Source organism: Ananas comosus, linkage group 22, assembly GCF_001540865.1.
Source record: "Ananas comosus cultivar F153 linkage group 22, ASM154086v1, whole genome shotgun sequence".
Taxonomy (NCBI): domain Eukaryota; kingdom Viridiplantae; phylum Streptophyta; class Magnoliopsida; order Poales; family Bromeliaceae; genus Ananas; species Ananas comosus.
Window position 1 is genome coordinate 9,913,259 of NC_033642.1, and position 25,238 is coordinate 9,938,496.

The following is a 25,238-nucleotide window of genomic DNA, read 5'->3' on the forward strand; positions in this document are numbered from 1 at the left end:
CCTGCAACAATACAACCGCTATGACTTAATTTGAGGTGACGTTAATAATTTCTCTAGATTCACCTTCCCCTTACTGAGGCACCCAATACAGCAGGAAATATTCTAAGATAATCTTATATTCTCAACAATCATATGCTAGACTTCAATGGATTATCATAGTTGCTACATAAAGTCGATACAAGATGAAGCCTCTGAAATGAATTCCCGAGAAAGCCACAATTAGCACAAACAAAACTAATATGAAATTAACACTATCATCCAGAGATTTACTTGCCACAGATAAGTTCTCAGCAGACAAAAAAAATCTTGAATTTAAAAAGCAACACCAGAAAATAGCCAAAATCTTATAAGAGGCAAAAAGAAAAGGACACTGACAATTGTAAAGAAACACACTCTAATAACCACCCTTGAGATCATTGACCACATCATAGGGAATAGGGGTGACCGTCTCCAACGTAGCTCCCTCGACCATGAACCCAGGTTTGGGGCCCTCAGGCTGCCGCTTGGTACTTATGATTTCACCGCGAGCTTTGGCCTCCGCCTTCAGCTGGTCATTCTTCTTCTTCCGCTCACGGAAATCTTCAGTGCATCGCGAAGGCAGGACATGCTCCACCCGCACGTGAATCCTTTTCCTGATGATACGGTTTCCCACCTGGCAAGTTATACAGCATATTAAGTATCAAATTTAGCAAGAACCGGTTCTATTTTCCTTCTTTATATTCATTTGAAGTGGAAATAGCTCATGTATTACTCGTGATTTTAAATACCATACAGGTATTTCAGACTAATTTATCTATCCACACAGCATATGCAGGTCCAGAACACTAGAATTCTAAATTCTATTATTAAACAGACATCTTTAACAAATGGCATACAGAAATCAAAAGAGGAGGCAAGAATTTGACTAACTTTCAAAACAAATATCAGCCAAATAATGTTAGGAAGCCAACAATCTGTTTAGGGCTCAAAACAATGTTCAGGGTTCTACAAGATTGAAGACATGGATTTACGGTCCTCATGTCTGCAATATGGCAAGCATTCATTCAAAGTATAGGATAAAGGACTGAAGCAACGCTCTTTCTTTATTAGCTAAGTAATAGAATTAAGAGGTAGAAATGCAACAGAAGAAGACAGACAAAGATGATTCATCGCAGAATAGAAGCAGAGATGTAAGTAAATTAATCAACTATGATGCAAAAAGAGGTAGGAAAGATTGTGACTACTAGCAGGAGGTGGAGGAGAAAGGCACTTCAACTTAACACAAATAATTTAAACTGTTAGTCTTCTCCAAATTGCACTAAGAACGATCAACCAAATAATAGTTACCCAGAAATCGAAAAGTCAACAATAAACACCAGTAAGTTACTTAAAAACTTTTAGAAGCACCCAAATGAGGCATTGATATGTGTCTCTCCTACAAAACCAAAAATGCAAACGCATTTTGCTTTATTCTAATAAGAATTTATTGTCAAGCAAATGCAAGGTTCTTACCGCAGGAGAGAACATTCATCATGTTAAACTCTATACTAACATATCTCATGTCAAAACACTAAATAGCAGCTCCAAGTAAAAGAAATGCAAGGTAAATTGACGATTGTAAGTTATCTCCTAACAACTAGAAACATATAGCTAAACACAAAACACCCAAAAATGCTAATTTTGAGGTTAAGTAGCATTCTCTACACAACCAAAGATGACATTTTGCAAATTTGATCTGAAAAGAACTATCAGAACAACTCCATCTATTACATTTCCTATAGTACAGCAAAATCATTTCATTCAAACCAATATGATTGGGAAAACAAGGCTTATTACTCTAAAAAGGATCTGCTCATGTAAATGTACCAAGCAGTAAATTATATAGTTCATTTATCATCCTTCTAAAGTCTCCCAAACATAGAGACTCGAAAATAGCAATAGCACCTTTGATTGAAACATGGGGAATACGCCTCGAAAGCTTAGAAGTAAGCATTAAAAAAAAAAAAAAAAAACAGATTAGGGCTTTGTGAGTTAGGATTGAGGGGTATATACCTGCTTGTTGATCTCGACGCCGATGGCGCGCTTGGTAACGTTCCACACGCGCCCGGTGCGGCCATGGTAGAACTTGTGGGGCATGCCCTTGTGCACGGCGCCGTTCACCTTGACGTCGACGTAATCCCCGATCTTGTAGGTGCGGAGGTACGTCGTGAGGGGGATGTACCCCTTCTTCCTGAACGGGCGCGCGAAGAGATCCCGCGTTCGGGAACGCAATCCGTGACCCGCGGGCATGGCGGCGGCAGCAGAAGCTCCTCCTCCGCGCTACGGTGACGGCTAGGGTTTTGGGGAAGAGGAAGAAGAGGAACACTGGCTAGGGTTACGAATTTGCGGATATTTATAGAGAGGACACGTGGGAGAGTGCCGTGAAATGGGCCCGCTTGGGCTTTAGGCCCGACTCCGACTGGAGTCCAAAAAGCCCGGCCTACAAAAAGGATCTATCACGTGCTCAGCACGTGCCGAAGGTGTATAAAACGGTCCATCGTCGTCCCCCCTCCCCCGCCCCCGAAGAAGCAATAGAGCGGTGACGAGCACGAAATGGGAGCTGTGTCGATGGTCGGAGGCGGAGACGAAGGCGACGACGTAGTCACCCCCGGCGAGCTCCTCGGCGACTCCGCCCACCTCGTCCCCGGGAGGGGCGCATACCTCGCCCCCAACGGGCGCTCCGTGCGCGCGTCGCTCACGGGGACGCGGAGGCTCGTCCCTCCCCCTCCCGGCTCCTCCGACCAGGTTAGGGTCTCTCTAGGGTTAGGGTTTAGGGGTTTTGGTGCTTTGTGCTCACTTCCTCGCTTCGATTTGGCTTGCAGAGGTCGGTTGTGGAGGTCGTTGGTCTCAAGGCCCATGGCGCCGTCCCGCAACCGGGATCGATCGTCGTTGCTCGAGTAAATGCTCGCTACCCTCATCTTTCTCTTCTCCGATCCATTGTGTATAACAAACTAGTTGAGGAATTTTGGTGGAAGTTTGATTAGATCGACTAACATCTTATGAATTAGCAAAAAATGTGTTTAGGCAATATCTTCTTGATTTTGTGCTGATTTTTAGTCAGAATTTAAGGGGAGTTTTCCTCTTTTACTCAAATTCTCTTTTGCTTCGATGATCTGTTAGGGAATGGTAGGATTGTGATAACTGCTTACAGTTATATTATGTTCATCCTTGTTTACTTTGGATAACAATCCCATTCTTGTATCTTTTTGTTTGCCTCTTAGCACAAGTTTTCCTGCTATATTCTTTGCTGCTTCAGCAATATACAGTATGTGTATGTTTGCAGGTAACCAAAGTTATGGCTAGGATTGCTTCAGCTGATATCATGTGCGTCCAGTCCAAAGCTGTGCGAGAAAAGTTCACGGGGATAATAAGGTAGAACTTTACGAGTATTTTCATTGTATAGTTCGAACAATGAATATCTTATTGCTTAAAACGCACGGATGTTACCTGAACTACAAGATATTTCGAAATGGCTACTTGAATTTTACAAAGCTTGATTTTTACTACGTAATGATTCATTGTTTTTAATTTTACTACCTAAGACTTCATCTTTTTTTTTTATATTTTATTTTGATACAAATTCTGAACTTAAAGAAATCAAATGCTTCAATTTCTTACTGGTAATTTGTATTTTGTTGATGGGTGGGTGCGGAGTTGATTTTATCTTACCGTATTCTTTCCACCTTCCATGCTAATTAGTAAGGGAGTTGAAAAAAAATATTTTTTTATTAACATTACCTAAATTTGTTTTAACAGGCAACAAGATGTGAGGGCAACTGAAATAGATAAAGTGGATATGTACCAGTCTTTCCGACCTGGTGATATTGTTAGAGCTTTGGTTGTATCCTATGATGAAATTTGATTCATTCTCTCTCTCTCTCTCTCTCTCTCTCTCTCTCTCTCCTCCTCTTTTGCCTTCTCATTTCATTCAAGATTTCAAACTATTTTGTCTTTGTTGCTATAAACTAGAAACGATGGTATGCTAGATATACTTGCTAGGCGCCACGACTGTTTCTCGCCATAGCTTACTCTTTTTCTCATGTTCTCCCTCTTCATCTCGCTTCCTTTTTCCATATATATGCATGCATACTCACTTCCATATGTTGTAGATGTCATTGCTCTCATAGATTTTGCTTTGATAGCTTAATATGTATTAACTATTTGCAATATGTCATTACAATATATCATTTTGTGAAACTTGATCCATGAAGCTCTCTCTTGGCGATGCAAGGGCGTATTACCTTTCTACTGCTAAAAATGAACTTGGAGTAGTCTCTGCTCAAAGTATTGCAGGTACAGTAGTTGTTTTGTCCTTTTTCAGTTTAATCATGTGAGTTGATTCATAACAAGATACAAATGGTTTGTTTCAACGACCAGGAGTGCTGTAATATAGATGTTTATTTCTTTTTATGTCACAAAATTTCTCTCTTTTTAGTTATTTTGGCATCCAGTTGTCATAGATTGGTCACCATTATCGCGGAGCATTATTATGGGCATAACTGAATAAACTGGCAAATAAGCTAATGGAATGGGTAGTATTGGAATATCATTTTAACAGTAGCATTAAGGACGTTATTAAACTAACAAGCTCTTCATGCTTTTGCTTTAGGTGGTACAATGATCCCAATTAGCTGGACAGAGATGCAATGTCCACTGACTGGACAGGTCGAACAGAGAAAAGTTGCAAAAGTGGATTAAACGCACGCTATCTGAAAAGCTAAGAAAAATGGTAAAAGAATGTCGTTTGAATCGCCAATTCATATTCTGAAATTCCCTACTTAGTGTGTATGACCTGTACATAGGCATTATTTGTCTCCATTTGTCCTCTATGCATCTTATTGTATATAAGAAAGAAAACCTCTGCATGCCGACAGGTTTGGGGATCACCCCCCATATTCATTTAAACTCTTTTGCAATGAATTGAGAGGGACTGTAAAATCTGTTTAGTACTTCAGTTGCTTAAAATTAAAAGAAATTAATTTATTTACTCTTTTAATAGACTTTCCATATATTGTTTTTGTTAATGTGAAATGCTTGTATCTGTATATCACATGGCTCAAACTTTTTATTGATGTTACGCGGGAATAATAATGTGTGTCATCTGTGTCACATAGCTTAGTAACTTTTTGGCAAGATTTTGGAATAGTTGTCTGGCTTTGGCATGATAATGTCTATTATTAGCACATTCTGGTCATACTATGCGGCCTGATCTACTTCTCCACGTCATATACATTATAAGCTATTGGAAACTATATAATCTCATGGCTTAGTTTTTCTTTGCTACCCACTTCTTGCAGATTGCATAACTGAGTTCGTCCGACGCTCAAATGCTTTACACTTGTTTCCTTTCCTCAAGCCCTTGAATGGAGCTGACGGGGGGAGCGCCAGTAGGTAAGTGTTTTGTTCCACTAGGAAAATGGATCCCAGATACTCATGTCTCGTGTTTTAAACAATTTCAGAAAGCTATAGTTATCCCCAGCAATAACCAAATTTAGTGCTTACGGTGCTTTGAAGCGCTGGTAGGTTTGTTGCTGGGTATAGACAAAGCTGTTTATTTTCCTTCTTTTTTTATTTAAAAATTAAAATTAAAGAACTTGTGCTATATTCTCTTCTGTGTTTATGGGCTAGATGATTTCCCAAATGGTAGCTATCTTGTTAAACATATATGCCTGCATGTTCTGTATCCAGCATTTTTGGGCCGCCAACTCAGCCATATCAAGTCTTCTAAACTTTTTTTTTTTTTTTCTCTGTTCTAAAATTGAATGGAATCGTCAGCGAATAGTTTAGTTGAGAACTCCAATTCAGATTGTCTCGTGCAGTAAACTACAGATGCGTGTACAGTCCTACGAGCATCTTCACAAAGAAGGGAATTAAAAAAAAAAAAAAGAGAAGCCAAGATGGGCGAATGAACATATTATTTGGGGTCAAACATACAGACCGACCGCCCTTGTAACACTGGTAAAACCTCCGGCTAGCCAAAGAGAACCTTATGGCATCAATAAAATAGCAGTAAAATAGCTTTGCAATAAGGAATATATATGTCACGCCCCGGATTACACTTTTCCCGGGCACGCCGACAAATCCGCCGTATACAAAGGAATTTCCCCTGTATACGAAGCGTTAGCTGTACCTGTAAATCAAACACTACTACGAACAGTAGTAGAGAGCTGCTAGAGAAAACAGAAGCTAAACAAACTGAGTTTCATATACATAGTCCAAATCCAAAATACAAAGCTACTCGCACTGNCTATGCTCAAATTTTAAAGATTATTCAATTTTCACCGTCTATTTTGATATAATTTATTTACTAAGTAAACGATATTGAAAAAAACTAAAATTTTATTCCTAAAAAATTCATATACCCTAAATCATATTTAACGGTGTGGATCGTTGATTTGAACGTCCTAAGATCGAAAACAAACACTATAGTACCGGAACTCGGTACTATAGATAGTATAGTAGCCTAATTATATATATATATATATATATATATATATATATATACTTTAAGATGTATCTGAAAAATTCTAGCAGTAAAAAGTTTGTCAAATGCAGCAACATACAAGGTACGTTAGAATTTGTTTCTTTTTTCTTTTTTCCTCCCCCTCGTGTAGGGGTGTCAAACGGCCCGGCGTGAGTGGGCCGGGCTAGGCATGGCATGAGCACTGTAGCACTCGAGCTGAGCTGGCCCAGCCAATTAAATCGGATCATGCTAGGCCTTGCTCTAGCGGCCCGGTGGCCTAGCTCGGCCCGGCACGACACGGGTCTAGACCGTACCGGGCCTGAGGGGATGCCCCGGCCCGGCCCGTGTGGCCAGTGCCTCCCGATCCGGGCCTGGGCAAGGAGTTGGGTTGTACCAACTCCCAAGGCCCCCTGCACCAGCCCAACTCCCAATGCTTTGGGAGTTGGGCTTTGGCATTGGAGCTCTCCCAAGCGTTTGCTATGACAGACCCTTGGGAGATGGGTTTTTTGGACTAAAATGTCCTTTCCAATAGTTAAAAATTTGATCGTTGGAAAGGCCTTTTGATTTAAAAATTTTAAAATTTTAAAATAATTGAAAATTTTAACATTTTTATAATGTATTTTAAAATTTTACATTTTTTTTACTTATTATTTTTTTCAAAAAATAATATGTTTATTTTTATTTTTAAATATTTTTAAATAAAATTAATAAAATAATAAAAGGCCGGTCTAAAGCCTGACCCGTTCCGTACAGCTCGGGCCGGAGGGCCGTGCTCGGCCAGGGTCCAAGAATTTTGGCCCAGCATAGCACAGCCCAACTTTGGGGCCGGGCCATGCCGGGCTAGCCTCCGGCCCGTTTTGGCCTGGGTAAATGTGGGCTGTGCCGGGCCACGTTTCATCCCTACCCTTGTGATACACCAGAATTAAACTGTATAAATTGCTTAAAGAAAAATAAATTGTTATATATAGACGCTAATGTACAGAAAAACAGAAAAAGGCAAAAAAACATAAAGCATATTGCGAAAGTTAATAGGTTAGACTTGAGCTTAACTAGCAATGTACATTCGACACAAAAGGGAGTTGGAGATACAGTTCGCAGGTTACAATGTGGAAAAATGATAACACAAACATCTGTATTCCCATTGACGGCAGACCTCGAGTATTTTTGGAACCAGCTCAAGCCTGAAAAATGAAAAGAAGAAAGAGTATCAATTGTTATGTACCTCGACAAAAAAAAAAAATAAAATAAAATAAAATAAAAAAATAAAAATTGTTGTGTGATAATCTTCATCATTCACCAGTAATAGAACAAAAGGAGGGAGGGCAAAAATCACAAGCCGATATTAAAGATAACATTTGCAGATCAAGTTCTGTGAATCATCATGAATGTGTCATAAAAGAATACAAATTATGGGCTGAAAATATCTCATACCAGAGAAAAGAGTAGCAAAGTCTCACTACGCATTGAGATCCTATAAATAGTTGCTACAGAGATTTCCAAGATGAAAGGAAAAAAGATCTAATAAAGTTTCTCACAGCAATAGTGTGCACAATATTATTAATTCATGCAAAGAAAAGCACGCAATAACAATTTTTTGACTAAAATTCCAGTTACCATACTAATCAGTTTCACGATAGCTTCAACTAGCAAATACACAAACATTTCCAAGTTCTTTTAATGTGCTACTATAAATTCTATCGAGTCAGAACTACACAATGATAGGATTGTATCTTAAAGTTCTTTACCATCTACCCTTCTGTCTTCATCAATTTGTCCACCTCAGCATGCTTTCCTATTACTTAATCCTATTGTTCGAGTTTCAAACTTGAACTCCACAATATTAACAATTTAGTGATCAGAAACTGGAACCCACGTAAGGTGCTTTGAGTGATTGATTTTTTGAATGTACTACTTGCTTAATATTTGCATTAAAAACTATCTTAAAGGACCATAGTCCTTTCTAATTTAGATGTAACTTTTACTTACCCTTTCATAGATTAACTGAAATAAACAATTCAGTGAACTTCAGCTTTGAGTTAGTTGGGAAGAAAAGTCAAAGATTTTTGTACTCAGCCTGCAAAGGAAAGTAGGCCTTGAGTGTCGTTCTATACTAGTTATCCGCCTGCAAAGGAAAGTATGAAGATGGTATCATATAAGTTTTGCAGACTCTCTTTTTGAATAATAACAACAGCAGAATCAACTCCCGAGAAGGACAAAGGGATATTCAACAGCAACTCATTTGATTCACAATTATTCAACAATTTACTTGCAGAAACTGAATCATATACCTAACTAAAAAAAAAAAAAAATCAATTCTGAAAAACCTCTCTCAAGATCCCACTACCTTACTGAAAAAAACAGCACCATAAATGAAGATATCCAATACAAAATAAATAATATAAACCATTACTGTAGTCAGTTTTTTGTAGAGTGAGGTGCAAATGGAGCCCATATGTGCAATTATGCTTACCGGTGAAAAGGGAGGAAGAACAAGTGGAAGAGGATAAACGGAATTACCAATATGAAAGAGTAGATGGATTGATAAAATGATAGCGGATGCCAATTTTCAGCATTCCAAGGCATACTTCTGGATCTACAATTCAAGATAAAGAAAGGGAAATCAAATACTGATCTCACTATAGTGCTAGTTTGGAGTGCTGCTGAAATCGGACTATGCTATGTATAACATCCTAACTTTCAGTGACAATAACAAAATCAATTTAGAAATATACTAGCGTAAAATATCAAGAAGAAATAAAAAGACCAAAAAAAAAATAACAACAGGATTTTCTATTTGCCAAATACAGCCAAAAATTATCTAAAATATCCTTGTAACTTGTAAACATAGACAGACAGATAGACAGAGAGAGAGAAGGGATGAGATATTCATGTATGCGTAGTTGAAACAAAGACAACAGCATTAAAAAAACTGAACATTATAGCGGTAACAGCAAAAAAAAGTATATTAAAGTGCAACAAGAATGCAAAGGCAATAGCTAAATTTCTTGCCTCAAGCAAATTTTCCTCAAAGAAGAAGTTTGGCCCTGTGCAGTTCGTATCATGCTGGCGATTGTACTGAAGAATCCTGAGCTTGCCTTCCTGCATTTATAATGGAGAGAAAACTAAGTTTATAAGAATATTAAAGATCTTATATAATGGTTTATTGTTAAAGAAAGCGTCACCTTTGTTCCATAAACAAGGCCCCCTCCGGCTAGAGGATGAAAGCATGCAACATTAACCTCATCTTCAGCACTGGGAAGAACTCTTACAAGCTCCATATCTGAAACTCTATACACCTGGAGTCGATTTTGAATATTACAAATCACGGTAGAAAGGCAAAAAGAACACTAAGCTAACAGCTTAATTACTTCAAGTAATTACAATCGGACAGAAGAAAGTTTATTATTGGCATGCTGAAATGTACCATAAGAAAATGAATTACAATAGTAAAGGGACAAAGACGATAGAAACCGCACTTCAAAGGTCAAAAAAGTATGTCTACAGAATAGGTTATATTATCTGTATAATAACAAGCTATAAAGTTAAACTTCAAGGAAACCGGAAAATCATATGTACCTCTAAGATTGTGTATATAGGTATTGCAGTCTCCCCATCGATCACCATGCTCCTAAGAAGTGAACTATGGCGACGACCGTATGCTAACAGAATGTGTTCTGATGTAGGAGAGAACTGGAAGAGAATGGAAATGGAAATTAAAGGAGGCAGCGGCCAAATTAGGATGAAGTTCTAGCAAGTAACAAGCACAAATTGACATGCAAGTCCATTATAACAAACGAGAGAGGATAAGTTGCTTGAACTTCTACAACTTAAATACGTGTCAAACTAGTCCATCTAAATCAATTATCCTCAAATGAAAACCAAAATATTGCCTAAAAGATCTGAGCATTTAAAAAAGAGGTTAACCTGAATGGAGGTCAAGCAATGAGCAGCTCTGATTGCCCTTGAAGCCAGAATGTTTCCAAATCTACGATAATAACACAATTCGGACATCATGCAAAACAACTTCTGGATTTATAAGAATCGTTTGATGGATATAATCAGAAGTTAGCCCTTACGTTGCTTCTTCAAGGGAATAGACACGAAGCTCATACATCACCCGGTGTGAAGAAACTGGGTGGCGGGTTGGGGATGTTGCAGCCCCTATAGAATCATGTTGCATCTGCGATGATTGGATACCCGGATCAACTTCCATGTGAGGCAGCAAACAGGCAACACAGGCTACCAAAAACCGCCCACACGGAGAAAAATGAGCACCCATTTCACTGCCATTATCATTTGCACATACAAACCAAATTAAATGTAAAATATTTGCCTGTCACTGCAAAATTATCTCTTCAGATATATAGTCCTGCAATATTTTGATTTTATAATACATGCTTGAAAATCTTAATTTTTTATATGTACACCCATCAATTTACAAAAAAAAACCCTTAAAAAAACTTTTTGTAATACAAAACTGACACTAGTGAATTAAATGACTCCTCAATTAAGATAAAAATATTGATGAAAGAAAATATAGTTTAAAGAGGCATATGTGAAATTCAAATCTTATAGGGTTATACAAGTTCATGGATGATTTTGCAGGGGCATATATGTAAAGAGTAAAGACCGTTAAAAATATATTCATAACTGGATGTGTAATAGATCATGAGCTTTCCCCCCTAGATGTTACATCTATATGAAAAAGAGATATAGACTGATGAATAAGGTATGTGACTTGCACCTGCAAAGCACGGCATGTGATATAGTCAAAAGGCATCTCTCTGGATCTAAAAGAGCACATGGATCACGTATATCATGTGGCCATATTCTAAGCTTTACTGTACAAGGTAATTCAGCAGTTCCTGCTGTTGCCAATGATGAGGGAAGTTCAGATCCGATACCACGGGCACTAGGATGAACCTCAGCTTCATTATTTTGGGCACCGAAAAACAAGGCACCTTCTCTAGAACCCAAGACAGCACTTGAAACTAAGTGTGCACGAGCCCTGTAGTTGCCCATAGCAGTAGCCATCGAAGAGGAAGCTGTCAGAGGTTCAACAGTACGAGAATCAGATCCAGTGTTAGTTTGAACCATTAACCAACCCTGCGAAAAGGGTGGGTCCCACCAGGATGGATCATTGAAGGGCAAAAGTTGGTGAAGATGCGTACTTTCTACATTTCTCAGATGCATTTCTGCTACAGTGTTAGAGCCAGAAGGTTCTTCTGGAGAAATATCCATTGAGGTTGCTGAGTGGTTGTCCTGATTGAGCCCATCTGAATTGGGCTGAGTTCTCCCATCATCCTTACCAACTGCTGGCCAGAAGATGCAAGGAGAATGTATAAGAGGCACTTTAGCCTCTAGATGTTGCTCGAGACTGCCATTAACGTTTGCTAAAAATATAGCAGGAGGAGGATAGTGTGAATAACCAGTAGATGTTGCAACCGTCAAAGGTGAATCTGCCAAATCAATATCATTAACCTGCAAAATGAAGCTGTTAAACAAGAAAGTTGCCCACAAATAAGCGTATGTATAGGTCATTTGGTTCGGTTTAAGCCTTTAAGGGCTTTGTCTCTAAACCGAACTAAATCAAAGTGCATGGAGATGAACCAAACAGAACCATTTATCCAGTTTGGAGTGAACACTCCATTGAGTGTAACATGTGTCAAACAATTATACGACTAACATAAGTATAATTAATCTCATGCATTAAATCTTTGATCTAATGGTACGAGATGTTAAGTACTGTAACAGTTTGATCATCATTTAACAGGCTATATTGATCGAACTATTATAAATTCAGTTTATTTGGAGGATATCTATTTGCAAAACACCAAACCAAACCGAATAACTAATAAAGCCGAACTCGGTTCAGTATGGTAAATCTATTTGGCCCAAATAACTACTAAAGAAATTACACCAAAAAAAAAAAACTACCTCGGCTGTTAACAGGAACGGAGCAGCATGGGGATGAAAATGCACAGCCCTTAGTGAACGGCGAGTTTTAAGTACCATTACCGGGGAAGAATCCTCCCCTCTCCTGTTGTAGTTCCATATGTACAGCTACCACATAATTTTCAAGTAGAGTTTCAACATCAGAATCAAGTCGTAATAATATTATGAATAAAGCAAATGCAGGTAATGGACATAAGGTTTTCCACTCTATGCCTATGCCATGAATAACTCACCTTATGACCTGAAGCTACAGCAAGAAGTTCTCCTTGTGCATGAAAAGCAATAGAGGCAATGGGGCGATCTGCAAGTAGTAACACATATTGGATTCCCTTTACATCAATCAAATTAACATGTAATGTTATTTAAATCTACGGAGAAATATACTTCAAATTATATACTCTGCAAGGAACATTACAGAAAGTGTGAGATCCTATACAAACTGCAGTACGTGCATCCCACAGACGAACTTCATGATCTAAGCTACCACTAGCTAGTATTTCTGAGAATAAAGGGTGGAACCTGACCTGCAAACGATCAAAAAGTGTGACAAGTAATGAAATCGGAAAGCCATACCAACATTCGAATTAGATAAGTGTGATTTCGATAGAAAATGACATGAAACAAGAAACAGAAATGATAAAAATGTGTAATCAATATTCTTCCAGCATCCCCACATGAACATAACAAAAACCGAATCCTCTAATAAACCAAGTTGGAGTACAATGCATTATCTTTAAATACTATTGCTATAGGATATAATATTCATGTGAACCATGGGAAAGGAGAAACCAACCCACTTATACCAATGTTCAAAGCAATTAATGACAACTATTTCTTATATAAAAGGAAAAAAAAAAACCAAAAAATGGGAGTTTCTCGTAATTTGATATCTCAATATATTACAAGGGAAGAAAGGCATTAATCAAAAAACACAAACACATATAAATGCATACATACCACCCAAGGAGTGCGCCGATGGCCACTCAACACCTTAAGACAGTTTCCAGTTTGGCAATGAATTATCTTCACAGTGTGATCACCACTGATATAATATTCAGTTAGTCTAACAATTAACTAAGAGCTAAAGCTGGAGCAGGACAATGAGCTTACTGTGTCGAGGCAAGTGTAGTTCCATCAGGACTAAATGCTGCCGCAATTGTGGACCTAGGAGGTGGTCGAAGGGAACAGTATTTGGCTGACAAGTGACGCAACGATTCTGATTCTACCCTGAGAACATAATAAATGAAAGAATCAACAGTTGCTAGCAGAGATCAATTCCCACTCATAAGATCTGATTAAACTGGTGTTGAAGAAAATATATAAGAATAAATAGCTCATTCTTATAGAGCAAATTTGGTGCAATAAAGTTCTGAAAATCAAAATCAACATTACTGTAGTTAGCATAGAAAGGTCCCTTACCAAGAAGAAAGAGCATATTTTGCATCTGTCATTTCACATCTTGACCAACAATTGTCAGGTTCATAAGTTGAAACTTCACCCCAAAGGTTTTTCCTACATCGTTTTGTCCGAGGGGAAATTTCCCTCTGAACTAGCAACTGAAAGACATTTCTATCATGAGAAGCAAAGGGCCATTCCAATTAGTAATTAAAATGATTGAAGAAGATTTGTCTACATATACTAAATATCACCAGGCAATTGTTTACATAAATGAGATTGAAAAGAATCTCATCATAGCAAGTGAATACTAGAAAGACATTAAATTAAAGTTAAACCGGACCACAGCATATTACAAATGTACGTCGCCATCAAAAATGGAACGAACAAGTAGCAAATGTTTCAGGAACAATGATTGCTAGCTAGTAAAGATGCAGAAAATCTTGTAAAGTACATAAGGACATGTATCTGATACATCTTAAATGCCATATTGAAGTATTAGGAAGCAGTGAAGCAATTTGCCTTGCATGTTTTCCTCCTCCATTTTATTTTTATCAACTTACTTTGGAGAGATTAGACTAATGTTTCTGTCAAACCATCTCTTTGATTATAAATTATAATCACGCATCATTGCAAGGAGGATAAAGAACATTTACATCACATTTAGCCAGCACAAAATAATGTATATTAGAAACATAAACCACCCCAATACTTATCACAGCCACATAATAGATATTGCTCAATGTCGTGAGGAAACCAACTTTCTTACCTGCGTCTCACGGTTGAATATGATGAAGTAGGATTAAAACAAGATGGCGGATCAGATGCTGGGAACTTTCCATCATCCAGCCACCGCTGAGTCATCTCATAAGATTAACATGCTGCTCCTGAAAATATCCATTTTGCTCACTAAATCAGAATGCGAGGGAATTGAGTACACATCCACTGCCAGAAGGTCGGTGCTGCCTTTTTTATTTTATTTTATATTTGTGGCAAATGGATGCACGAAAATTCAGTAGAAAGGCAACATTTGAAGAGGAAAAATATAAATTTGAAGGACTTGACCCTTTCGTCATGTTATAGCTAGCACTCTTACGATCCAAAAAAGTATGATGATAATGTCCTTTCCTTAGAGATCTGCTCTTCTGTTTCTTAAAGCATCCTCCTTGTCATAAAAAAAATCCCAGTTTTCAGCGTTTCTACAAAACCTATAAGCTAAGATAACAAACATATCCGTCTACATCAATCTACCCGTATAGAATACGTAAGCAGACACCAACATTGAACTATCCATTAAATCAAATCCATATCCAACTCTCCGCATAAGAAAACCCAAAAACCAATCTCTACGCATCGAACTAACCCAAAATAAACGAAGAACTCGATCAAAATCGCAACAAACGACGAGAATCAGACGACGAACGATCGGACAAGGACGAGAACACAGATAAATCACCTGAATTGGACGAGAAATGGATCGTAGGCACGGATCTGCGGCGACGAGGGCCGAATCCGTACGATTCAGGCGATCATCGCGATCCGAGAGGGGAATTGAAGCGGATTTAGGAGGTAATTGGGCGCCGATGATTCATCTAGGGTTTCTGATTTCGTGGGCGATGGGATCGTCGAGCGTTTTCGAGAGCGGGGAAGGGGGGCGTGTTCGGCGGTAGCGGCGCTTCCTCCGGCCTCCTACGAAATGCGACGGTGGGGATCAAAATGAAGCAGAGAGAGAACCTAATCCGGTTCGGTCGCTATTTATAGATGCCAGATTTGGACCAGACCGGTCCGAATGAGGCGGTTGGGCCGAGCGGGGCAGACCGGGTGACGTCACCTCGGATGTCCGAACGGCACGTGCGGCTTCGCACGTGCTACGATGCGGGGTTTATTCCCTGCACCTGGTGCATTTTGGCAATCGTGAGCCGTACATCAATAACCGTCCATTCTTGCTCGCATGCCTATCAGCACCGTCCGTGCTGTTTGGTTATAAAGCTTAGACGGTGCATGATGTACTTGTGTTATCAAAATATCAGTTTAATACGAATTCGGATACCAATATTTTGACTCACATGCATAATCAAAATAAAGGACAACTCATAAAATGAAAAAACAAATTAGAATTAAATGTGATACCATATTATTCAAAAAATTAATTTAATCAAAAACATCTATGGAAATATATATTAATAGTATTAATGCACTCGGTTCAATCAATTTTTTAGTGTGATTTTTGGGTTACGGGGCTTCTAGAAGTGTTCGGTCTTTGGTTCTAGACGTTGGAGGAGAGACCGTAGAAGAGGTGGAGAAGTTAATTACGATACTCTGTTGTTCTTTAAATTTTTCCATTTATCATTTTTTTTTTATGTTTTTGAAAAAGGTTTGTGCTGGTATATATTGACGAAGAACATTTGACACTATTTTTATAATATAATATTATTAGTTAGTTGGCATTTAAGATATGATAAATTTTAACATAAAGTTTAAAATCAAGATAAAAGATATATATATTCTTAATAGTTAGACCAAGCTAATATTAAGCACAATTTATTGGAGAAAAATAATTTTTCTTTATTAATCTAAAAAGATAATTATATTATAAAAATTAAAAGTATTTTTTCATCTGAATTAATTAGAACCACCAAAATAACAAAGAAAAATCTGAAATTTGCCCCAAAAAACAAAATATCAGCATGAAGCCACGAACAGGATAAAGTTGTACGGCCTCTTTTACAATTAACTAGAGTTCAGGGAGCTCCATGCATTTTTCTCCCAAAGAAAAAAAAAAAAAAAAACGTTATCCCAAGTACACGACACAAAAATGAATACTCTCGCCGCGCTACTTCGCCACTCCCCGCTACACTGCACTCTCTCTCTCCCCGAATTCTAAAGGATGCTATGAATCCTCCCAATCTCCTCTCTTTCCCCTCATCCTCAACTCCTCCCCCTCCTGTGAGAAACCCTAACCCTAATCTTGGCTTCGGCGTCCCATCCCCGGCCCCGGTCGCTCGACCTCGCCGCTTCCGATGTCCATGCCGACGCGCCGGCGCTCCGTCGTGGGGCTCCAACGCCGAGTCCGTCCGAGCCGGGAGGTTCGGACGCCGAGGCCCCTCCGATGGGCGCGACGAGGTCGGGGACTCTTGGGGGAAGGAGAAGAGGAGGTGGTGGTCGGATGAGTCCTCTGAAGAGCTGGACGAGGACTTCGACTTCGATTTCGATCCCGATGAGGGGTTTTGGGATAAGATTTGGATCTTTAAGGTGGGACCTTTACTCTGATTTCTTAGTTTCTACTATCTATTGCGTTTGATTAGTGATTTATGCGAGGTATGAAATGGAAATGGGTGGGGGGAAGCTTGTTTTTGTCAATATTATTATGATCACAATCACTAGTAATTTGGTATTTTTGTAGGAGATATGGGATTGAGGAGAGTTTACTTTCAGTGTGAAAAAGCAAAACAAAAATTTGGTGCCCAATGAGATGAAAATTAGTTCATAGCTACATATGTATATTAAATAGTAATTGAAGTCCTTTTTTCTGTATTAGATATGCATACTCAGTAAATTAATCAGAAGAGGCTTTATACTAACAAAAAAAATTCTAAAGTATGTGGGATGAGAAAAATTAGTATACGAAGTATAATTAGTTATATCCTATTGTACAGTTTTATGATCTCTGCTGAAGTAGGAATTCCAAATTATAACCATTTTTCAGGAAGGTTTCAGTTTACTCTGTTTGAGTTACATATTACCTTTGGGATGTATCAATTTCCACTTTGAACAATATGAAAATGAGGTTAAAAAGCATGGATTCAATCTGAGACTTTTACTGTTGTGGAAAATACTAGATGCAGCAAAATTTCTCATGCAATATCCTTTCGGCTGGAAATTGTGATGTGACTATAAGTCAACGATCTTTATGCGGCAATAATTGATGTTACGACAGAGCGGAGTTCATGTTGTTTTTGGTGGATGCTGCTTATGGTTGGCGTCAAGGAGAGGATAATACTTCCAGGACTTGATTTGGTGAAAATTAAGTTTGAGTACCACATTACATAAGTCATATTTATTCAACGGTTAAATCCTGACTTAACCTAAGGCAAACACAACAAAACATGTTTTACATCCAATCCTAATTAGATGTCATGCAAATACATCATCTCTGATAACTGCGTCATTGGAAGCTCAGCTTTATACATAGTATTCAATCAATAGTGCATTTTACTAAAGCTCATGCGTTGCTAGTTGTTTGATTTCAATGTGCTTCAGATATCCATTCAATCAACCAAACTCAGATTGTATTTCCATCATATTACATCTATTTACTCTTTTCAGTACAACGTGATGTTTCTCTTCATCAGGTATTCAAGGCATATGGCTACTTGCTACCTGCCATCATCGCATCGATGCTTCTAGCGACCGGTCCAAAGGCTTTCCTTATGGCCTTAGCACTTCCGCTCGGCCAATCGGCAGTCTCTCTAGCAATCGAGAAAATATGGGGAAAGAACCGCGAGGGCCCAAGAACGAAGCCCAAGACCAAGAAGAAGCCGTTTGCAAGGCCTACTGATGACTTCTTCAGGAGGCAACGGCAAGATGTAAGCAGCGGCGAGAACAATGGAAAACCCAGTTATCATTCGTGGGTCTCTGCAGACAATGGCAGTGAGGGGAGTAAGTCATCTAAACCAAGTTTTGGAGGGTGGGATGAGTTGGACAGGCAAGGGAACCTTAATAATGGTCCTGTGAGAACGCAATCGCGTACTATAAATGGTTCGGGGTTATCGGAGGAGCCAGTGAATAAGTTGTCTACCAAGGGGAGATACAGGGATGCGCCATTGCTGCTGAGGCTGCTGATTGCAGTTTTCCCGTTCTTGGGTTCATGGACTAGAATATTGTGACAGAGAGAAAACCATAGACGGTTTCTTGGAGTATATCAAAATGGTATATATTTTAATTATTTTGTGGGCAGTTTAGCATTATTTTGGAGGGAGGGTGGTGATAGATTATTATTGTTGATAGATAAAGCAGATTCATATGTAAGACTATGAAATTAAATTATGTCTTTGGAGGAGGAGAAAAGGTGGGCGGTGGTGTGTTTTGATTCTTTTGAATAATTGGAACCTCCACCGGTAATGGGTGTGTATACCAGGGAATCATTTGTTAATTTATTTTTTTCTCCCATGATTTTTGAGTTTCTTTTTGCATAGATTTTACCCACGGATAGAGCGTTAAAAAGACCAACAGGTTTTGACCCATTGAAAGGATGAAATATAGAGTTTAAATCCACTTAATTAAATGCTGAATGGCGGAACAATTCGCCAGATTCAAATGTCAAATATGAACTAGAGTTTTTTCATCCGCTTATTTGGTAAGATCGAAAACTCAAGCAGAGCACTCGACCAGAGTGTTTGCCAACCTATAAATCATAATCGAATCACGAAATTAATATTCGCGTGTGCTTACAAAATTAGTCAACAGCCCAATCAGACTTCATCATACAGACAACACAACAAGCTTCCAGAAATTAGATGCAGGCAAATTCTATAGGCATCTCAACGTAACTAATTAATTACAATAAAATAGAGAAACATTTTGGGAAAAAATTGAAGAACAGCAAAAGCAATTCTGAATCCACAAAATAACTTGACTGGGAGAGGAAAAGAGAGGGGTTATGATCTTGAAAATAGCAGGCCACCATTGAGATTGCAAGGAGAGGCAGGATCCTTAAGGCAGCTACAGAATCCATCTTCGTCCATCGGAAATGTTGTCGGAAGTGCATGATCCGGTATTATGCCAACCTAGTCAAGGTTTACCATAAAGAAAAATTAATACATTTTTCGATCCCAAATTATACAATGTAACTAAGATACTATACTTTGCCTAGATGTAGGGCTTGGCCTAATGTGATAATATGACTAGTGACATCAATAATGATTTTGAGAACTGAAGGTTCATAAGAAATTAGTATTTATCATTTTACTGGACAAATATCGTATACAAACCTAGAAGTTATTTACATACACAGATATGATAAAACTAGTTTACTATATGCTTGCCACTTCTTAAAATTGTTTTCTAAGTGAAGAATGGCTTGAACTATGATGCTTGATGTGAACCTAAGACTAACACTATCTACATCTCTTGTTAGGTGAAAATTTATGCATCAGTAGAACATTGCCGACCTTGTCGATATCAGTATGAGCAGGTGTTTCATAGCGAGCCACGGTGACAGTTAAGCCAGAGCCATCAGAGAGCTCAAAAACAGATTGAATCTTCCTGCAAATGAAGATAATGCGAGTTAAAGATGGCGGTTATAAGAGATTGGAGCACCATATTTCGGGAAAAGGAGTAAATTGAGAAGCCATAAAACCCTTTTCCAAATGTTGGCTCCCCATAAATCACTGCTCTTTTGTTGTCCTTTAGTGCTCCAGCAAGTATCTCACTTGCGCTTGCAGTTCCTCGGTTAACCTAATAAATTTGGAAATAGTAGGTAGCATATCACTCATCTGAAGTTTTAGAAGGTCCAAGTGTAAATGAAGAAAATGGATCATACCAGCACAACTAAAGGTTCAGATGCTGCAACTGTATTTACTCCATCTGCCTCATAAATATCACGAACCCCACGGCTATCGCATATATAAACAATTACACCTTTCTCTAACCTAATCAGCAAAAGAAACACGGAAAGATTTTTTTTTTTTTAAAGATGTAACTTGCTTGATACATCATTTGGCTACAGCTCGATAATAAAATGAGTAGCTTGATAGAAAACAACTTAACATGTTCGTTGCTCATACTAATCTCCTCCACTATTTGATACAAGTCATAAATGCTAACCAAGATTTAGTCGGAGCATGAACTTCACATGTTAGTATGTGTTTGTGAAGAAGTTTACCACATTTTTGCGATTTCAATTCCTTCTGGAAAGAGTCCACCGCTGCATCACATGATATTTGTGGCCAGAGTTGTCAGTGATGAAGTGTAAACGAGATATGCGGCTCCTAGCAAAATTATTACCTGTTATTCCGAAGATCCAGCACAAAGGATTTTACATTGTTTTTTCTTAGTGTCTCAATCGCTTCCTTAACAGCACCTGCAAGAGGGAGGAAGACATAGACTATTCATCAAAAGAACAATGATTGATAAGGGTTCATTCTGTCAATGCTCCAACCATAAAAAAGAAATAAGTAAAGAAAGGAACCCTTCACCCCACACGAAATTAAGGCAGGTTATATGAAGTAATAGTAACTGGGGATACAAACCTGAGGCATTTTGGTTAAATGATGTTAATTTGATGTAGCCAATCCTTGCACTATCCCTTCCTGAGTCTGGGATCTCACATAGTCTTGACTTTACAGGGTTTAGGGTGACTTTCTCTCTCCTAACATCAGATTTATATTGAAAGAAGATCCATCACATGAATCACATAGACAAACTGGAAAAGATTTGTCACGAGAATCACAAAGATAGACTAGAAAGGAGGTTCTTGATCACTTACTTCAGAACTAGGTGCCTTATCTCAGATCCACTGCGAACAGCCAAATCCACCGAGCTTCCTTCAGGACCTCTAAAAAGAATTTATTTAAAAGCCCACAGAACTATCAGACAAAGTAAAACTCAGCTTTCTTGTGTTATGAAGAATAAGAAATAACAAGTAGAATCAAGCAAAAAGAAGAAGAAAAAAGAAAAGAAGCAGCAGCTGTTAGAAAGTTTTTAACAAATGCAGTCTTATTACTCTTTATAACTCTCTTTGAAAGAAACAGTATAGTTATAAACTCTTTTTAACTTTAATGATAATTCAAAGGTAATAGTTCACCCGTCTTCCTTTGTTCTAAAAGCAGCCTGGTTGGCAAGGAATAAGGAAGACTACTGCCCAAGGAAAGACGGAGAGAGAGAGAAGAGAGAGATGCACCAATTCAATAGTATCTCCAAGAAAACAGTTTAAAGAGAATGAAGACATGGAAAATTTTTCCCCCTTTTCTCATTGCTTATAAGCTACATCATGAGTTATCAAAAGAATCTATAATGATGGACAGCACATGTATATATCTAATCCAATGAAACAAACATAGCTCAGAAAGGTCCAGGAGTCAAATAATTTTGAAGTCTGCTAGACTGCTAGTAAGCTTAAAGAAGAGATGTACAACCAAAATTGCAAGTTTAAGCAACTTAATTATGCAAATGAGACTGGATTTGTGAAGAGTGTGATCATAATGTTATTAGAGATTCACCAAAACCCATAATTAGAACACTTTCAACCACTATAATGAAAAGAAAAATAAAGAAACAAATAGAGAAATGTTCTTATGCACTTTTCGTTAAGCTAGTAACGACGTACCGTAAGACATATTAAACAAAAGTAATATTCTTACTGTAACCGATCAGCTGCCTCATATATATCCATATCTTCTGTACTAACATCATTAATTGCCAAAATAATGTCTCCAGGAACGATACCGGCCTTCTCAGCAGGTCCGCCAGGGGTTGACGACATTACAACAAGGCCTGTTGGTGATCCATTAAGTGCTGTAGGATAGCCGATTGACAAACCTACCCCTGTAAGAGCACCTTGGGTGCCAGACTGCCTTCAAACAAGATAATGAAATGTCTGAAATATGTACTTCAAGAGACATTATGAAAATCAAACTTGGAAAGTTTATTTAAGTTTTTCCAGCATCACATTGTGTAAGAAGAAATAGAAATAAGAGTCATACCCGCAAATTCTTGAATTTCTCAGGTTCCAAAAACCGAGTAAAAGGATCATCTAACGTTGAAAGCATTTTCTTTATAGCCGCATCTGAAAGAAAATTGCAACAAGTTAGCAAAGCCTATATAATTTGCAATTGCTTTTTAATGTGGAGGATTCAACGACATTGAAAAGCTTGTTTGCTTCAATATCTCATACATAGCTCATGAGTTAATCAAGAAATGCCGCCAAAAAAATTTGTCTAGACTAACGGTAAAAACATCCTTAAGCATGTTGCAATCCAAAGAACAGTTGATATGCTCAACAGTTAGAAGCCACATCTTCATATGAAAGTAATGTATTCTCTCAACTTAAGTTACTATGGAAAAGCATTGCAGGAATTTTTTTAGTTTTTATTCACTTTTTTTCTTTACAAAAAGCTTAAGAAACCTAGATATGGTTGTATTGTACAAAGTAATGCATAGGATGCAGTTAAGGTCGAGATGTCACAGCAAAATGATAGGCTATAAACAGAAAAGAATATAAGCCAAGATGCATCCAACTTCATCAACTCATGTACATTGTGTGGTTAGACAATGTCGTTAGCATATAATTCAAATCGTTAAACAAAAGCAATGATGAATTATACATGTTTCTTCCCGTGTATTCATTGGTTCATTTCGGAGTGCAGTTTCCCGATATCTAAACCAGCTTTGCCCATTGAACGTTTTATCATAGTACGCACGATCAACCGTCCTCCATGCCTCCAAGAAAAGCAGATTTTCATCTGTAAGTGCCCCTGTTGATTTTTTTGGTAATCCACAAATAATGAGTTTATTCACCAATGTAGTGAAGTAAAATTTATAAAAAAATTCGTTGCATAAAGATATTAAGATGTTGTAATAAACCAAAGTATACTTACATGAGGGTGCCTTGTTGACGCTTACAGACACGGCCATCACAAACATCATGCCAAAGATCAGACGAACCAAACGGACAGATATATTATGCTTGAATGTCTCTTGCCAATAGCTTATTTTGTGGTTCTTAGTTTCATAACTCAAATTAGTGCAAAACCTAATCAGTGGTGCAATATAATGAGAATATATTCTCTTTGGCATCCACAATGTCTGAAAAAAGGATGTACATGATAAACCGTCGTCAGCATGGTTGATTATCCTGTAAGTTGTTGATCTTCGGGTAACCTTGAAAATAAGAAACCTCGAAGGAGAATTGAGATCGCCAGCTACAATGCTGCAGACCTAGCATATCCACAGATTTTGGAGAGCCGTTATATAGCAGATAAAAGAAGCAGTAACATATCGAGAAAACATATTCTATACATAAAAGGTAAATCTATTCCATTTACTGGAGGATTTACAGGCATAGACAAAGAACTCGAATTCCTTCCTGCGCTATCTTCTAGGTAATGTGTCTACAGCATCTAATACTAAAACGATATGATGCTAAGCAATTAAGAAGACAATTAATCTGCAACAAACAAACTTACAAGGTATAATAAAAAAGTAATGGAAACAAGAAGGACCCTACTTTTTACATAAATGATAATCTGAAGCATTTGTGAATGTAACTAATTAGTAATTACTCACAGTAAGTTAGGTGAAATCATTTCAAATCAACAGAAATAACCTCAGAGCACATTAGACTTGCTTTCCAAGCACCTTATTCAATAATATATGATTTGCAATTCCATTTAAATAACTGACTAGGAGAATTCCTAGCAAACTAATAATCAAGGAGGACGAATTAAAAGCACCGTTCGTAATTTCTGATCACCATAAATCTACTCTTTAGATAAATAATAGTTGGAAGCACTTGTGAATGTAACTAACTAGTAATTACTCACAGTAAGTTGGGTGGCATCATTTCAAATCATCAGAAATCACCTCAAATCACATTAGACTTGATTTCCAAACAACTATTTCAATAATGTATGATTTGCAATTCCATTCAAACCACTGATTAGGAGAATTCCGAGCAAACTAATAATCAAGGAGCACGAATTCAAACCACTGATTAGGAGAATTCCAAGCAAACTAACAATCAAGGAGCACGAAATAATAACACCTTTCGTAATTTCTTATCCCAATTTCACATAAAAACCTTCGATCCGTCAATATAGAAGCGATTGATAAGAAATCGGAGGGATCAAAAATGCAAAAGGATGCGATAGATACCTGAGCATTGTTCCACGGACTCCGATGGAGGAGGGAACGATGGGGTGGATTAGGGTTTGCGGAGGAGGAGATAACGACGAGTGGGAGAGGACGTGGGGAAGCAGCAGCGATCTCAATCCCCATCACCACCTTCGAAGGGCAACGAGAATGGAGGAGAGGGATTTGAAAACGCACGGCGAACTCTCGTTCTTTTTTCCCACCGGATAGTGTTGTGTAGTAGCTCGTTCTTTTTTCCCACCGGATAGTGTTGCGTAGTAGAGTCGAAATGCTTGCATTCTATTCAGTTGTCTCCGGTTCACCACGACATCTGTGAACCAAAAAAGCTAAAAGTGAATGGGTGGTGGAGATTTAAAAGTAACAAGAGTTATCGTGCAAATAATTGGACGGTTCCTCTGATGACGTGGTGAACAGGGTTCACGTAACTACTGACGATGGGCTCATTTGATTTTGATCCAAAGAGGTCTTAAGACATAATGGGCCGTATTGGGCCGGACCTTAAAACTTGGCGCGATTCAACCCCCCCAAACACAGTCCC

General features: G+C 38.2%; 5 protein-coding genes across 13 annotated transcripts; 2 read left to right on the top strand and 3 right to left on the bottom strand.

The window, feature by feature from the left end:
• Nucleotides 117-2,355, bottom strand: LOC109727671 (60S ribosomal protein L21-1-like). The gene is made up of 2 exons (XM_020257841.1): nucleotides 2,032-2,355; nucleotides 117-652 (listed from the first exon to the last, which is right to left on the bottom strand). The coding sequence occupies exons 1-2, from the start codon at nucleotides 2,266-2,268 to the stop codon at nucleotides 395-397; spliced, it is 495 nt and encodes a 164-aa protein (XP_020113430.1). The 5' UTR covers nucleotides 2,269-2,355; the 3' UTR covers nucleotides 117-394.
• On the top strand, nucleotides 2,515-5,664 carry LOC109726951 (exosome complex component CSL4). The gene is made up of 7 exons (XM_020256776.1): nucleotides 2,515-2,763; nucleotides 2,841-2,915; nucleotides 3,302-3,390; nucleotides 3,775-3,859; nucleotides 4,230-4,311; nucleotides 4,628-4,747; nucleotides 5,316-5,664. Exons 1-6 carry the CDS (start codon nucleotides 2,572-2,574, stop codon nucleotides 4,714-4,716), a joined length of 612 nt encoding a protein of 203 aa, XP_020112365.1. The 5' UTR covers nucleotides 2,515-2,571; the 3' UTR covers nucleotides 4,717-4,747; nucleotides 5,316-5,664.
• LOC109727192 lies at nucleotides 7,406-15,561 on the bottom strand. 8 transcript variants are annotated; one of them, XM_020257175.1, is made up of 18 exons: nucleotides 15,288-15,561; nucleotides 14,601-14,718; nucleotides 13,856-14,005; nucleotides 13,547-13,663; nucleotides 13,394-13,478; nucleotides 12,852-12,960; nucleotides 12,670-12,737; nucleotides 12,419-12,544; nucleotides 11,911-11,962; nucleotides 11,226-11,793; nucleotides 10,558-10,764; nucleotides 10,406-10,466; nucleotides 10,058-10,171; nucleotides 9,664-9,777; nucleotides 9,491-9,580; nucleotides 8,999-9,074; nucleotides 8,468-8,603; nucleotides 7,418-7,662 (listed from the first exon to the last, which is right to left on the bottom strand). In XM_020257175.1, the coding sequence occupies exons 2-16, from the start codon at nucleotides 14,693-14,695 to the stop codon at nucleotides 9,048-9,050; spliced, it is 1,983 nt and encodes a 660-aa protein (XP_020112764.1). In that variant the 5' UTR covers nucleotides 14,696-14,718; nucleotides 15,288-15,561; the 3' UTR covers nucleotides 7,418-7,662; nucleotides 8,468-8,603; nucleotides 8,999-9,047. The 8 variants fall into 8 exon arrangements, with proteins under 8 accessions (XP_020112763.1, XP_020112762.1, XP_020112764.1 ...); XM_020257176.1 differs by having other exon boundaries at nucleotides 11,226-11,526; nucleotides 11,653-11,962; XM_020257170.1 differs by having other exon boundaries at nucleotides 11,226-11,962.
• LOC109727715 lies at nucleotides 16,607-19,000 on the top strand. The gene is made up of 2 exons (XM_020257895.1): nucleotides 16,607-17,083; nucleotides 18,184-19,000. Exons 1-2 carry the CDS (start codon nucleotides 16,724-16,726, stop codon nucleotides 18,715-18,717), a joined length of 894 nt encoding a protein of 297 aa, XP_020113484.1. The 5' UTR covers nucleotides 16,607-16,723; the 3' UTR covers nucleotides 18,718-19,000.
• LOC109727278 (carboxyl-terminal-processing peptidase 2, chloroplastic) lies at nucleotides 19,227-24,957 on the bottom strand. 2 transcript variants are annotated; one of them, XM_020257334.1, is made up of 13 exons: nucleotides 24,704-24,957; nucleotides 23,428-23,767; nucleotides 23,155-23,304; nucleotides 22,534-22,616; nucleotides 22,192-22,400; nucleotides 21,318-21,386; nucleotides 21,082-21,200; nucleotides 20,837-20,912; nucleotides 20,715-20,756; nucleotides 20,373-20,481; nucleotides 20,190-20,287; nucleotides 20,002-20,095; nucleotides 19,227-19,617 (listed from the first exon to the last, which is right to left on the bottom strand). In XM_020257334.1, exons 1-13 carry the CDS (start codon nucleotides 24,824-24,826, stop codon nucleotides 19,489-19,491), a joined length of 1,641 nt encoding a protein of 546 aa, XP_020112923.1. In that variant the 5' UTR covers nucleotides 24,827-24,957; the 3' UTR covers nucleotides 19,227-19,488. The 2 variants fall into 2 exon arrangements, with proteins under 2 accessions (XP_020112923.1, XP_020112924.1); XM_020257335.1 differs by lacking the exon at nucleotides 24,704-24,957 and having other exon boundaries at nucleotides 23,428-23,582; nucleotides 23,653-23,769.